The 16438-nt window shown below is 33.6% G+C and overlaps 2 protein-coding genes across 3 annotated transcripts; one reads left to right on the forward strand and one right to left on the reverse strand.

Annotated features, from left to right (window-relative positions):
• The first annotated feature begins 298 nt into the window (after positions 1-298).
• LOC148611224 (transforming growth factor-beta-induced protein ig-h3-like) lies at positions 299-10586 on the forward strand. Of its 2 annotated transcripts, XM_088591531.1 has the most exons (8): positions 299-517; positions 1292-1524; positions 2138-2327; positions 2690-2791; positions 3322-3432; positions 6647-6716; positions 7154-7253; positions 10461-10586. In XM_088591531.1, the coding sequence occupies exons 1-7, from the start codon at positions 349-351 to the stop codon at positions 7236-7238; spliced, it is 960 nt and encodes a 319-aa protein (XP_088447657.1). In that variant the 5' UTR covers positions 299-348; the 3' UTR covers positions 7239-7253; positions 10461-10586. The 2 variants fall into 2 exon arrangements, with proteins under 2 accessions (XP_088447657.1, XP_088447659.1); XM_088591533.1 differs by lacking the exons at positions 6647-6716; positions 7154-7253; positions 10461-10586 and adding an exon at positions 3738-3889.
• Positions 10253-11489, reverse strand: LOC148611225 (sex peptide receptor-related protein 2-like). Its single transcript, XM_088591530.1, has one exon. The coding sequence runs from the start codon at positions 11487-11489 to the stop codon at positions 10374-10376; it is 1116 nt and encodes a 371-aa protein (XP_088447656.1). The 3' UTR covers positions 10253-10373.
• Positions 11490-16438: the final 4949 nt, after the last annotated feature.

The raw sequence follows: 16438 nt of genomic DNA on the forward strand, positions 1-16438 counted from the left end.
TTCTGCAGGACCAAATTCGCTGTCTATATTGTGCAGGTATAAATTCTCTAGGGTGATACTCATGTTAAGCTATGTAAGAAAGTCTGCCTCCTTTAGTAAAGAAGGTGTGTAGTCATCTTCTGTCTCTTTACTAATAAAGGTCAATAACGCAATTAAATTCAATGCATGTATGGCATAAACCATCGCCCCTTTGAACACAATGCGCCGAGTATATGTTTTTTTTAAAGCATTCAAAACAAGTCCAGTTAGGTTTGAATAACGGTAACACGACTTCATATGTCGTAATTGCGATAAGATATATAGGGCTTACAAATGTACTAGTACGCCATTTTGCCCACTAACTTAACAATGTTGATACCACGGCTTGTACATGTAGTAAGTTGTGTACTGTATGTTTGCTGTTTGAGTCTGCCACACAAGAATAGGACTTTACTAGATGCTATCATTGATTTAAATGCAACAAAGTTTCTGGAACTAGCCAACAGTACTGGACTTAAAGACAAACTTACACAGAAAGGTGGGTATTTATGTAGTAATATCACCATTTACATTTTGTAGTACTAATGTACAAAATCTTTGTGAAGTCGTCGTGTACCATAAATGTGTTTAATAGTCGACATTTCTTATCATTACCAATAACTGTAAGAATCCGGCAAAATGAAAAAAAAACATGAAATATGCATGTAATCTACCAACTGATCTAACAAGAAACTTTCACTCAAGGAAGTCTTCTCTATATGAAATTACCACTACTTAATCTCTTCACCACTGGATATATTTGGAATTGTTTTTTTTTAATGTTAAGACATTTCATGTTTCTGTTCTTGAATTTCTCCTTGATAATGCATTTCAATGCAATTATATCTCATTTTACCAAAATGCTATGGACACTTTTGATACTGATAGTACTTATAGCCTGATTACACTGTCAATGTGGTAAATTATTATACATACCATGTTTTACCAACTTCTTACAAAGACTGATACTTAAGTGGTAATATCTAATGTCGCCTCGTTTATGTTTATTTCCCGATGGTTTTGTAACGTCCTTGGCAACTTTCATAAAAACCTGTTTATTTTACAATCCATGCTCTATTTGTACTTGAGTGCTACTTTATATCAAAACTCGATATTCTTCAACTTAATATTCGTGATTTTTTCGCTAATATCTGCTTCTCTTAGATTTGACATTTGAGTTGATTAAATCTTTGACTCTGAAATACAATATTAATTAGTTTATATTGCATACATCAGAATACAACCGATTTTGTTGTTTTATTTCACATCAAAGAGCCTTTGACGGTGTTTGTACCTTCAAACGAAGCCTTTGAAAACCTACCTAAAGAAGAGAAAAGTAATTTACAAGATGTAGATTATGTCAAAAGTTTACTCCAATATCATGTTCTACATGGGAATCATACTCGGGATCTATTCTACAACGAAGCCACTTATAAATCTGAGTATACACCGGAAGGTGCTGACAAACCCCTTCACGTTCGAATCAACATATATCACTATGGTCAGGTAATTTCGAAATATAAATCTCATTTATTTAAATGATTTTAACTAAGTAATTTCGTAATTATTTTAAGACTCGTATTTTCGGTTTTATTATACTCGAATAGTTTTAACAAATTCAGAGAGACTTGCTATCCTTAGACGACAATTACGTGTTTATAGGGTATGTAAGTCTCGTTCTAGTTTCAGTTTCCCTTCCGGAATTTTAGATGTAGAACGTATCGAAATCCGAAGACCGCACTGCATTTTATTGTTTACTTCCGGGAAATTGAAACGCTGTATCACAATGCAAAAATCCTGTAGAACAAGATATTTGTCACCTTTTATCAGTATTTTCTCACAAAGAGATATTTTGCTTTTAACATTGAACTCAATGCTATGTCAATTTAAAAAATGTTCATTCGATATGGTCCCGGTGGTATATTACCTTTACTATGTCCTTTATTTTGGCAATGGGAATCCATGAGGCACATTTGAACTTGAAGAAAACATAATGTCTGCATTTCACAAATACATCTTAAGAAATATACATACAATAAGTCCCTTCTAGCAGTCTTTATATTCATATATTTTCTTAATCGTTGTCAACTTTGTCTTACACATAAATATGTGTTTACAGACTGTTACGGCATCAGGAAGCAGTATTACAGGCTTCGATCACGTTGCATCGAACGGAATTCTACATGTCCTGTCACGTGTTATGTATCTTTGGCCAGGTTTTGGATCGGTCGCACAGTTGATGTTTCTTCCCATAACCAGATACATGGGGTACGGTATAATTGATGGAGGAATTGCTGAAATGCTTAACAGTACTTACCTTATATATTTAAAGATTGCATTGCTCAGTTGATTCTTTTGTAACGTATGAAAGTAAGTCAATTATTACATTCTGAATAGACGAGGGGAAATAACTGAGAAGCAATACTAAGTGTACAAACGGGGAATAAAGCCAAAGAATCTACTGTTTTCTTTTAACTTCTGTGTTCTATTTTTTTTATTACAAAACCATGAAATGCATTCAATAAATGCTCGTCAGTTATTGTTAGGCGAACTTATTTTCGACGATTTTTACTCATTTCTTCGTGGGACTTTTTACGAACAATCATGGTTAAGAGCTTCCACGATCTCCGATGAATAAATATTATTGCATGCCTACATCAAATAATTTTAGAGCGTGACCCTTTCACCATAATGGCGCCTGTGGATACAGCATTTGAAGCCCTACCAAACAGCACATTGAATCTTCTAAAGGGAAATGTAACGGCTATAAGACGTAAGTTTGTTTGCACTTTCAAAGATACCCGAATTTCACAGAGTAAAGAAAAAAACTATTTCTAGCGTAGCCAGACAAATACATGTATAGAGATCCAAATTAGAAAATACTGGTACAGCAATAAGACACCAAACAGGACAAAGAGAAAGCTGTTAAGTTCGGTATCCAAAGCGATCTCGCCTTGGCGCCACAGAACAATTTTCTGCTGAGTAAATTCATTTTACTCTAATGGCGTTTTTTAAACAATTATTGAACACGATAGAATATTCCAATGAAACCTTGCAATGTAATGCTGAGGTCTAAACTGAAATCAAATAGTAACACAGTCATGTGGTATCTCTATATTTAAGGTGTTAAGGTGTCAGATGTGAAATATAAGCAAAGTAACGACTATTCTCTATAAAGGTAAACAATACATACTATATGTGCAGGGAGAAAGGGATAAACCAACAGTTTTTCTATGAATAAAAGCCATGCAATTTTAAACATTTGTTAAATACATGTATCATCTTTTACAATCTTCACAACAGGTGTAATGCTGAACCATATATTTACTGGAACTTGGTATACTAGTGGTATGAGAGAGGGAGATACCTTCACAACACTTCTGGGTGAAACCGTTTCTGTGGATTCAATACAAGGTAAAAATGGTTCATAATTGCATCTACACTTTCAATATGCTGCAAGCTTTGCAAACAATTTGGAATCATAATTGAAATTTTCAAAAAGACTGAACGGTTTAAAACTCTTTATAAGAAAGTACATAGAGACAAACGGAATGATTTGTCTTATTTGTTTGTTTGATGTTTTGTTTTTAATGTTTGCATGGTAGTTATTTATTCAATTTTGTATGTTTTCTTGCTAATTAGATCCTATACCATCGGACAGCTGTATATACATTGAGGTCAGATGCAACAGTGAGCCAATGTGTTTATGTCTTTTGTAGGTAATGTGAGTGTAAACGGATCAATTTTCGCGCTGTCAGATGTTCCTGGTACTAATGGCGTAGCACATTTTACAACTAAAGTGTTTATGCCACTAGATTGAAGTATACAGAAAGGAAGTTTTTTTATAAATATAACATCAAAACCTGTTTAATTGATGAGTCGGACAACGTTTGTTTCGTTCTATCTGAAAGATGATTTGTTTTCTGTCAATGTCTTGACAAGTTAAAAGATTTTTGCATCATTTTCCATGACAAAAATAATGTTCGTTAGTCGGAAATGTCGTGTTGTGCTTTGTCAATTACACAAGCATACAAAAAAGTATTATTTGAATAGCTTACCCTCGCAAAATGTATTATTTGTATAGTTTACCCCGCAAAAAGTAAACGATTATTTCTTTTGTTTCCAAAGAGATGTTGCTTTGTTAATACTACATCCAAGCATTATAGTGACAGCCTATTAAGGATAAAGAAATCACTGATGCCGTACTTTCTGACTTGTCACTTTGTAATGGACAAATGAGTCACTGTATAAAAGTGCCCACAATAATACAAAAATATAACATTATTACAGTCATTTTTTCTAATTTTCTACAAAAAAATAGCAGACACTTGTTATGGTAGTTATAGTGGTTGAATGGACCGCTATTTTCAGTGAATACGCCCAACACAACACAGTCACCTACATAACGCTATATATCATTGTAAAGTGGACAAATATCGTTATGTAAAAGGACGATTTCACTGCAAATATGTGTATATGGAAAAAAGGACCGTAGACCTTAGTGCTTGATTGAATGTTTGTCCTGTTTTAAGGAAGTATCAATACAGAAGACATTATATCATTTATTTGCTTCGTTAGATGATAGGGATTTTCTATCGTCATTTTTCAAGCATTTTGTTTTTTTATTTATTTTTTTTAAATTGGATGTGAAATGTGGACTTTTTTCACAATGGATGTAGAGCTTGTTATTCAGGATCATCATTCGGTTAAAAGGGAAGCAACTCAATTTTCTATATTCGTAAAAAAATATTACACTGAATTCACACGAATATACATTTCTTCGCATAATAACAAATATACAGTTTCTAAACAAACATGTTTGTATTTTTTCCTTCATGAACTACTAATAATTATCCAAAAATATAAAACGTAATCCATGGCAATTAGATATACATATATCTGAATTGGGTTTGTTCGTCCTAGTCAGCTGTGCAAATCAAGACAAGAATTTTTTTTTAAATACACACATAACGGATGACTTCATGCGAAAATATTCACAATTCAAATGTAAAATGTTGTTTATCTTAGTTTGCTTTAAAAGGTTAATGATTTCAGCCCAGGTCTTAGACGTGCTAATAACTGTAAATACAACCATGTAACACAGTGTAAATTATAACAGATTCTATAACAAAAGCTTTGCTTTAAGGCAAACTTCCATTCGAAGAGACATGGATTCGACATCTGCAAGTAGCATCTCCGAGAATATTACTGTAATATCACAGCGACCACCTCGGTCAAACAAGGGCGATGACAATTACTCTGATATTATACAGTACGGAAGCCTTTTAGGGTCATACAATATACTTTGTTTATAATTTGTTATAACAGATTATAAATTTGATATAACAAGTTCGTAATTTGATATAACAGTTTAATTATTCACTGTTTCATTACGTATCAATGCGCGTGCTTTTTTATTAATATGTTGTTGACTTCTCAACCATAAGGAAAGACTCGTTTCCTATACGTCATAGTTTTCCTTTTATTCCCTAGACTTGACACTATATGAGCAACCCTTTGGTTGTTTCGTGAAAACAGAGGACGCTTACATTACCAGTGCACCTGGTTCATGCGTCAAGTTTAAGTAAGGTCCGAGCTTTTTTCATTTGTCTGTTTAGTTTTTTTTTATTATTTTTTGTGCACATATATTTGGTTACTTAAATCTATATTATTAGTTGGGTTTGTGTTTGTATTCATCTCGATTTTCGATTTCGATTTACGTACACAAGAATTCAACCTGAGGTTCCCAAAGACGAGTACATGAAGCATAAAGAACCCATTACGCAGCGAACTAAAACATTTACAAAGAACACAAGAAAGAAATAAAATTTATTTCGTCAAGAACAAACGACTACAAGCGACGTTTACCTTTGACCGATTGAACTCAAATGATTTGATTTGTTTGTGCCCAATTTAAACAATCCTAAAAACAAAACAATTCCATCCGTATCGAAAGCTTATTTTATTGGTAATATATCTCCATATACAATAGACGAGGAGTCGAACGGAGTAGTGGTATATCTTTTCGAAATAATAAATGATGAACATTTTTCTTATACATTTTTATTAACATTGTTAAATGCTGTACCTACACAGGGACTATATAATACAATATAAAATCCCTGACCTACAATACCAAATTACGTATGATTGGTCACAAAAGCAAAAACAAGTCAGATCCATCACTTGCAAAAGTTTATCTCTTCACAGAAATGTGATAAATAAGTCACTACAACTTAATACCGAATGTAAAATTGACTAATATATCAATGTAATTACATCAAGTAAATGCGTTGTACCTAAGTAGTAATTTGTTATATCAAAGTAGTTATCTGTATTATCAAATTAGTAACCTGTAATATCAAATAAGTAATCTGTAACATCCAATTAATAATCTGTTATAACAAATTAATAACTTATCATATCAAATTACTAAATTGTGATATCAAATTAGTAATCTGTAATACCAAATTGATAATCTGTTACAACAAATTAATAACTTATCATATCAAATTACTAACTTGTTGTATCAAATTAATAATCTGTTATAACAAATTGTAAAAAGTAAATTGTATGGCCCCAAAATGCTTCCGTATTACAGGTAAACTTGTATTAGTCTTTTTTGTAGGTACAATTCAACTGCGGGGAGCGACGCATTGCTTTTGCGCCACAAGTCATATTTCAGTTAGTATAATATGGTATTATCATTTATTTTGCTAATACTATGGGAACAAATATCATAAAAGTTAAATCACACATATGACTGTTTGTTTCCATGGTATTTACCTGTATTACGATAGCATTTTACGGCCATACAATTTAGTTCTACCTGGGACTTTATGTTAGTATCATTAAACAACACTTGTTCAGTCTACATCAGGGGCTTATAGTTCAATCGTTCAAATTATTATATCTTCCGTTACCTACCCGTTACCTTTAAAATAGTACAAGTGAATACGTCTTTGACCATATAAAATGAAACCTTGTGGCGAATGAAATATTGAATATTTCAAAGATTTGCACAAAAGCATAACGCCAACGGGGAAAATAATATTGGGACATTTAAGCTACACATCTCCAACAGTCGTTTTTCATATTTACGGAATGCAAGCCATTTCAACATGTTTTTTCAAAGGGACGTAACCCACAAACACACGACAACCTGGTTGCCGGTCTCTGGGGGAAAGGAAGAACAGTCGACATTTTTCTTTGAAAGTTAAACTATTTACACTTCCGTAAGTAGATAAATGGTTTCAAAGAAGTTATTTAAAAGTATCCATGTAATTACCGCAGCTACAGTAAATCAAATATTTGAATTTGAAGTCTATTGCTGTCCATTGCTTCAATCGGACTGCAAGTTATATATATATATACTACTAAAGGAAGAGACCAATTTCTTTGAGCCACAACTCCTCTGAAACCATACAAGGTCGAATATATGTGTGATATGAAGTATAAATGTAGTGTTGTGTACTTCCTAAATTCGTCTTTGAAACAATCGTTTTTTTCTATAGAAGATGCGAAAACTTGGGAAAATATCCAAAATTCGAAGACCGTCATTGGTCCGTGAATTATAATACGCTTTCACGCATGTTCAATCGACGTATTGCCCGGATCATGGGTACATGTTACACGAGTATTTGAAGTTCATCATTTTGCTTAAAGAGAAAGACCACCTTTGCATTAAGTTATGATCTTATGATAAATCATACCCACATCAACAAAAATAAATAACCTTTAATGCAAAATGCGCTTTTATAAAATGCTCAAGGCTATGCAAAGTTGGAAATCCTTGAAATATAAGTGGATAGCCAACTTGCAGAACTCTCCTTTCTGAAGGAAGATCATTGTAAGACTTTATTGATTTCCACCGATAGTTTCCGATTGGCTCGTGACGTCACTAAGTCGGTTTGGTACTGATGCAAGTACTGCAAATATGTAAACAAAGAATATTCCGTAAATATTTCTACGATCCTTTTTATCTAATCACCAAAACATGATGACTTGTCAAGCTTACGATTGCACGAATGATAAAAGAGAAATGTTTTAAAAGTTACCAGCAACATGAACTACTTCTTCGGAAGTAGTCATAAAATTTTCCTTACAAATACTAGTCATCTGGCTGCAAATCCCGTTGTTCGTCAGTGATGTCTGACATTTGCTTACATGTGCCTCAATCTCTTCTTCTATCTATTTTGGGTTAAAATTATTGGGGAAAAGTCCCAAATTTGCGTTTTTGGGACATCGTAATCAATTACCTATTAACTTTCACTTTACAAACCGACTTCGTGACGTCACAGTTCAACTGATCATGGTGGCGCCCATAGGTGCGGGAAATTCAAATTTCCTAATTATAAATCTCGATTAATTAAGAAAAGGAAATTATTTTGTTTCAATTTAATTTTCAGGAATATTTAACAGATTAGTTTCGATATTCATAACTTGCACAATAACATGGTCTTCTCCTTTAATTAAACGACATCCACCATTTTCTGGGGTGCAAAACTGTCAAGATATGCGTGTCGAAATAAACCTTCCCCCTTGTATGTGTAAACATCTGCGCCCGAAGTCCGGACCCCTCCCCCTTTTTATGTGCATACTGGAATGACTGGTAAACCCCTACCTATTGTTTTGAGTAAATTATGAACTTAGTATGCACCTTTTAACTGGGTGGAGCAGAACTTTCAGAAAATTAAAGGGTGTTCAACCCTACTCCCCTTTCCTCCCCCCACCCCCCCCCCCCAAAAAAAAAAAACAAAGAACAAAAAAATGACTGGATCATCAATCGATCACCCATTAAATATTACGAGCGAACACATATTTGGGGTTGATCTCATACTTGTATATATAAAAGAGTGGTTACGTGGTGAATGTGCGTCTAAGAAAACTCTCGATACATTGAAAATAACCGATATCAAGGAATAGGGCTTTAATGCCTCTTCTGCGTCTTGATGTTGTATGAGGGTCTTCAACAATGAAAAACCCTCAAACCAGACCAAGAAGGCCCCCTATAGTGCGCACATAAGCGGAATTCTTGATAACGTAAAAATCAAGGTAACTTTCTTGCTACCCATTGGCCATGGTGTGAAAACTTGAGCAAAGCCTCGGGATAACCAGCTAATAGCACCAGGGTTACAGGTAGAGATTGCTAATCTTGAATTTATCAATTGCTGCAAAAATACGTCATTGACGCAACGCATGTCTAGAGCAGTCATATTGTTTATTGCAAGTGCATTTTAATTGAGTTTGGTTTTTTTCCCCCAAAGGAGCCATATCAACTTTTCAAGTATTCTCTTTGCGTTTCTCGGTGTCGTCATCATCGTTGTAAAATATCAGCTTCTCCCATTCTCCTGGGTAAAATTAAACCTGGGACCAATAAAAGAGCTTCATAGTCCCAGATTAAACCAATTTTTCTAGGAAAGGTCATTGACACGAGGATATGGAACTTTGCTTAGGGACGCACCATTTAACTTCCGGGGGGGGGGCGTTCTTTGGTTGTTCAAAATATTTCTATCCTGATTTTGGGGAAAAGATAATTTGGTAAGGAAGGGTTAAAAATCAGTAATGTGTATAAAAAAAGAAAAAAATAATTCGCTTACATGCATTAGAAAAGTACATATTTTGTAAAAATAAACAAAAAAAAAAACAAAATAATTCTGACTCAAAAAGAAAACTCAGTCTCCCTGAAAGGTTAATGGTCAACTCCTCTAAAACCGCTAGAGCAATTTGAACAAAACTGTACACCATCGATGTATGGTAGATGATCTTAGATCCTTGCGACAATTACTCATTTTGTTTGGATCCGTCAAATTAGTACTGTGTCCATACTTTGCTCAATCGACCGCGATTTCGCGGTTATCCTCTAGTATAGCATAAATACAAACTCATAAATCACCAAAACTACAAATCTATGAAGTAAGTCGTACGCGCGCCAAGTGCTTCAAAACTGGAAACAGGACAATTCAAAATAGAAGTAAAACGCTAAAGAGACAGCTAAGTTGGAACAGTAGTATATTGTGTTTACTTTTCATGAAGTTTACATCTTACTGTAGTGAATTTCAGTAAATTACAGGTCATTTACATCGTATCAAACATCAATGGTTGCTGTTCAAATAATAAAAGTTTAGGGGCATAAAACCAGTAAATAGGCGAATCTTACCTTATAGATTCACCAGCTCAATGCTCCTCAGATAATTTCAGACTGATGTTAATAAAATTAATAGATACAAGTATGTACTAGTAACCGCCCTTTAATGTGTATAAAGTAGGTTGTCATTTAGTACTTTTAAACGTTATCTTTATTTGTATTTTCATTATCAATTCTTAAAATTATGTAAAAAGAAATTACTTCATATTCACATTCTTGTATCTTCAATGTGAGTCTTGTCGTTCGTCTTAGAAGAAAGTGTAGTAGAGTTGTATTCTACACTCTTCTTTTTCAGATAAAACCAACAACAAAACAACTCTTTGAATTTTTCACGGAAATTTGAACTGAGAGTAAATAAAATAACTAAATTAACTGGTGAAGTGGCTTGGTAAACGATTGCAGCTATACCACCCATTTCTTCGTAAGTGTCAGTAATTCTTAGAACTTTAACTCTACTTAGAATGAGCATCAAAGCAATAACAGTTTCCTTGACAACGATGAAACTCATCATCAACACAACTGTCAAGTCGAGTCTTTCTAAACTTTTAGTTGTTTCTGAAGAGTGTTGCTCTCTCCATTTCTGAATTTCTTTAGATGTTTTCACTAACAGAATGGTAAAAACGATTAGAATAACACACGGCACAAATATTAAGAACGTTTGTCTTACAATGTATTCATTATTAGATCTGATTTTCGGTACTCTTAAACATCCAATCACTGTTCGATTTCTAATTGTTCTTGACACCTCTTTAAAAGATGTCAAAGTAAACAAATCACACTGCACGATTACGCTTATTACAAATATGACGACACTGAATATTATCCCATTTTTCATCCGGCAAATTGTCTTTGCCTGCAAGGGATAGGCAATTACAATAAAGCGTTCTATTCCCAAACCGACTGTCAAATGAAGGGAAGTAAGGTGTAGTATCTCTGAAAAATATTTTACCATGTAGTCATAAATATAACACCATGGTACAGTCAAATAATCGTTTCTGCGTTCCAGTGAGAAAATGTAAATGCTAAAAGGAAGAGGAATAATTCCAGTCAAAATATCGGCTATTGCAATGGCTGTGATCATCACGTGAGTCGATCTACGGAACTTCCCTTTAATTAAAGTTATTATCAATAAAATGTTCAACGCTATGACAAAGCAACTAATTGCAGGCGAAACAATACCATAATAAACATGCATATGTCGTCTGTAGTAGTTTTCTAACGTAAAGAGATGAGGTGGTTTCGTCATGGGTCTGCGTGTACGAGGCGGTCGGTGTAATATTCCCGTTGTATTTTCGAAGATTCCACTCGCTGATGACGTATCCATGTCTCTTCGTGTGAATATTATTCCTATATAAGTCGAAGCTCTGAAAGAAAAAATAGAATTGATACTAATGAACAAACGTCATCTTTTGGAAGATTTGATATCGTAATAATCACTTGGGACTCGGGGTCTGTACTACGTGGTCTGTACACGAACGTTTGTACTGTATATATATAATGTTAAAAATTAAAAGTAAATATAAAAAGTGAAATCTTTAAAAAGTCTTACCTTCTCACAGTCGTCTCTGTACTAGTCAAGATTTAGGATTGGGAAGTATTTTTTTTAATTAAATCACCTTTTCTAAATTGCGTCATTATGATAACCAAAGTGACTGTATTTATTCATTCTGCCTATAAAACAAACTTATAACCAGATATGATATATACTTGACGGAAGAGAGTGATCGTTTTCATAAATGGTTTTCCTCGAGGCTATGTTGGCAGGTTATTAAAAGCTATTGAGTCACACCTCTGTGCACAAACATTTCATCGTAAACATTTTCTAGTTACTTTTTAAAATCTCGTTAGGTTAAATTTAATGTTAATCAGATTAACTCCGGGTTTCAACGGATAAGTATTCAACTCTAAAATTATTATTTGACCTGAAATTATCTAGAGGTATACATCATATGTTTTAACATTTAATTTACTGGAAATAAAAATCCTTTTGACAAAATCCATACAAAAATACGTCGATATATGAAATCAAACAAAACCCACAATTTCTTAAGGATTGAATCACTCCTTGTTAGAGTTATTATCATCGAAAGGCAAAAAATGACTTTGTAGTTTTCAGCCAGTATCTTGAAAACTATGAGATAGGAAAAAACTTTATACTGGTGAAGTAATCCTTATGTAACGGCCTACAAAAGTCTCCGTTGAGTCAAAGTTGTCAGACGACTTCTTGTTAGAGTTATCCTTGACAAGCGAAAAATGAGGGTTTATTTTGCAGTTTCAGCCAATAGATAGAAAAAACTAACTTTCAATTAATAAAATGATTCTTGTGACAAGGTCTACTAGAGGCTTCATTGGCTCAAAGACGTCAGACGGCTTCGTGTTAGGGATATTCCCCTTGAAGTGCGAAAAATGAACCAGATGAGCGGCAAAGGCTCTTGAGAAACTCTTGTTTGTTCTTTATTATTTTGGGGGTTTTTTTTGGGGGGGTGTTTGTTTGTTTGTTTGTTTGTTTTTTTTTTTTTTTTTTTTGTTTGTTTTTTTTTTGTAGTTGTTGTTTTTCACCCATTCCTCTTTTCTTTGATATGAGGCAGAGGACGAAGTTGATTATACTGATATTTTTTAAATTATTTACACCTTTTATAATTTTACATCAACTACGCTATATTTATTTTCATAATTTAATTTAACTTAACTGTACATTAACTGAACTAGATATTTTTGTTTCTGTTAAAGATACGAAAGATACGAAACTAGTGAAGATCCTGACTCTCTATTACCTTGTGTAGTACATGGTATCTTCCTGTAAGACTGAAATTAGGCTCTCAGTGCTTCTAAGGTCAAAGGTTAAATTCTTGTTGGTTATCGTTATGATGACTCCATCCTCTATTATTATTTTGTCATTACTTGACTGTCGTGTAATTTTGGTGTCATCCCAGTTGTCCCACATTCTATAATTACAGGTAAAAATGTGTGGGACAAGTGGGAATTTTGTACATGTTAATTAGTTGTTTTCACACCCTTATTACAATAGGTAATTATGTATAGTCTTTTTCTGAATATTATCTAATTGTATTATGTAGTATCTATAGATAAATTATTCCTGAAGTATATTTATTGCTACAAAATATGTAACTTATTATAAAATAAAATAGATCTTTTCCAATCCTTTGTACTGATGCCTGGTAACAGAGGGAGATATTCCATGTGGATAGTTTGAATGCATTTTGAACTGTGCTTTTTGATGATGCTTTTTCCATATTAATATTTTTCTCCTTGGGTGATAATTGAAACAACAATATTTTTTTCTAATATTTATTAATTGCTTTATGATATATTTCAATTTATGAAAATAACAAGATTCACAAAAATTAACAGAGAATGATAATAATGCACTATTACAGTATAAAACAAACAGTAAAATGTTCATTCACTTCTACTGCATCAGCATAATTGATAACTGTGATTTCCCCGTTGCGTAGTCTTTGTTTGAGTAGTTGCAGTCTGTTGTCAATATTTCTGTATTTGCGGCGCTTTCTTGTTGGTAGTCCCCCTGCTCTAATTTGGATGATATTTACTTCATTGGCTGATTGGATCTGCTTGAGATGAGTAATGAATGTGTAGATGTTCGGATGTGCCTGCTGTATTTGTTTCTTAATCTTGGAATGCCATCCCTCTAATTGGTTGGTTGTTCTGGATTCATCATGGTCAAAGTGGTTCCAGATTTGCTGATCAGACTCTACCCACTGCGTTGTTACGTAGTCTGTAAATGGTATTGTGTTGATGTTAATATCGGCATTTTCCAAGTCAGTCAAAGCATTAAACCACACATCTTCTACACTCTGCAGAGGAACTAAGGGTAGCACTGCTGCTCTGCGTACCAGTGTCTTGATGACTTCATTTTCTTTGTACTGTGTTTGTAGTCCTGATTGCTGTGTCTTCCTCCAAATACACTGCGTGAAATGAAAAAAAAAAACACCCTCGAATTGCAATGTTAGGAAAGACAGTCTTTGCTGCATTGATTGTCGCAGTCTCGAAGTCCAGAACAAAAGTTGAAGGCTGAAGTTGAAGTTGCTGGTTTGTGCAGTTGGTATGTACAATACTAAAAAACCTTATGTAAACGTCTTCACTCTTGCCAGGGAGTAGACCATAAACAAGAGGATACATCTGACCATTTACTTTGCCACGAATTGTGTAGAGTTGAGTAAATACAGAAGGGCAGGTGAAGAATGTACCATCTCCAAAGATGGTGTCGTTATTAGCTAGTAGTTGAAGATTCTGTTGCGTTGCGAAGACCAATATGCGTTGTCCATTGTTGTCATCTGCAAGAAGGAACTGTTCACCAGCTGATGTTTGGGTCCATTGACCTTGTAAATCAATGTCGTTGGTTGATGTTGGCAACTTTGGTAGTAGACGGGGACGTTGTCTATAAAGTATGCTTCTAGAAGACTGGAATGTTGGTAGTTTTTCAACCATATTTTGTACTTCTTCATTCCATTCAGGTGTTCTCGATTTTGCTACCTCTTCATCATAGAGTTTTGGTACAGCTGTTGCTTCTTCTCTACATCTTTTTTTGATTGTGTTTAACACCTTTGCTGCCTCTAACTTATATGGCTCTGCTCTGTGGTTGTGTTGAATGTTGTAACCTACTGGTATGTTGTTTAAGGTTCTTATAGTTAGCTGGGCATGTTCTGACAGCACACCGCCAGTAAACCCTTTCTTCACGACGATTCTTTACCTGGAAACGGTAATTGTTGTGAACAAGACTTTGTCTACCTCTACTGTTCTCTATGAATTCTATGTTTAGCTGTGCATTAGCCATTTTGACTTTGATTCAAGTTGACATTTTTACTTTCTATATATACCTCTTTTGAGATGTGTTCACATTGATTTCAACAAGCTGAAGTGGCATGTTGCTCAAAAGCCCACTTAGAAAGAAATTGATTAGCCAATTAATGTGGTCAGTTATTAAAAGTTATTATATGACTGCTGGTTTAATTAGTTAAAATAATTAACTTCACTTATTATTTTTATTATTTTTTTTTTTTTTTAATTCCAATCAAAAATATGTATCTACATGTATATGACTAGATGGTGATAGTGGAGTACTAGAAAAAGACTATAACTTTGTCAAAACACTAATTAATTATTTGTTGTTATAAGAATGTTGGACAACTGGGAATATAGTTTTTTTCAAATGTGGGACAAATGGGAATAAACCGTAATTTTGTTAAATGGACTCATAAGGGTTTGTGTACTGTCAGACTCACTCCGTGTTTAAGACCCTTCTGTATCCTTCAATTTTTTTAATATTGTATTTAATTCTGATAAGTATTCCATTTCATAAAAATAAGGGGGACAAATCATATCCAAAAAACTATAGACCCATAACTATTTTAAGCTGCATGGGAAAATTATTCACATCTGTTTTGAATTTAACGCTAAATGTCTTTTTAGAAAATTATCTTTTACTTAATGAGAACCAGTTTGGCTTCAGACATGGTTATTCAACTATTGACAGCATTTTTACTTTACAATTATTGAATGAATTGCTTCGACAAAAGAAAAAAAAACTCTACTGTGCCTTTATTGATTTTGCCAAGGCCTTTGACACGGTTTGGCGTCCTGGTTTATGGACAAAACTACTTAACACATCAATTAATGGTAAGATGTTTAATGTTATTGTTACATGTATAGAAATGTAAAATCTCCTATCTTTAATGGTAGAGAACATTCAGATTATTTCCTCTGTAATATAGGTGTTAGACAAGGAGAAAACTTGTCCCTTGCACTATTTTCATTATATATAAATGACTTGGAAGATTTTAAGTATAGTAAAAACATTATTGGTCTGAAAAGTATATCAGATGAAATAGAAACAGAACTTGATAATTATGTAAAACTTTTCCTGATATTGTATGCAGATGACACTACTATTTTGTCGGAATCAGAAAAAGACCAAAATCAACTTAATGCATTACATGAATATTGTAATATTTGGAAACTGGAGGTTAATGTAGACAAAAGCAAAATTATTGTATTTTCAAAGGGCAGGTGACATAACGATATGAAATTTTGATATGAAGATCAAGAAATAGAAATAGTTAAGAACTTCACATACTTAGGCGTTTCTTCTCTATATCTAGTAGCTTTCTCAAAGCAAAAAAAATGTAATGCAGAGAATGCCACCCGTGTAATGTATGACGTTCTTCGTTAAGGGAGATTACATAACTTATCTACTGAATGTCAGATAGATATGTTCGATAAAGTTATTAAACA

The sequence above is a fragment of the Perna viridis genome, chromosome 7, assembly GCF_037379345.1.
Source record: "Perna viridis isolate PV_CMFRI_1.1 ecotype Kerala chromosome 7, ASM3737934v1, whole genome shotgun sequence".
Lineage (NCBI taxonomy): Eukaryota > Metazoa > Mollusca > Bivalvia > Mytilida > Mytilidae > Perna > Perna viridis.

Coding starts and splice junctions, on each gene's coding strand:
- LOC148611224 (XM_088591531.1), top strand. CDS start 349: ATGTTGATACCACGGCTTGTACATGTAGTAAGTTGTGTACTGTATGTT. Junction 518..1,291: donor AGACAAACTTACACAGAAAG/GTGGGTATTTAT, acceptor TTCACATCAAAG/AGCCTTTGACGGTGTTTGTA. Junction 6,717..7,153: donor ATTTCAGTTAGTATAATATG/GTATTATCATTT, acceptor GTTTTTTCAAAG/GGACGTAACCCACAAACACA.
- LOC148611225 (XM_088591530.1), bottom strand. CDS start 11,489: ATGGATACGTCATCAGCGAGTGGAATCTTCGAAAATACAACGGGAATA.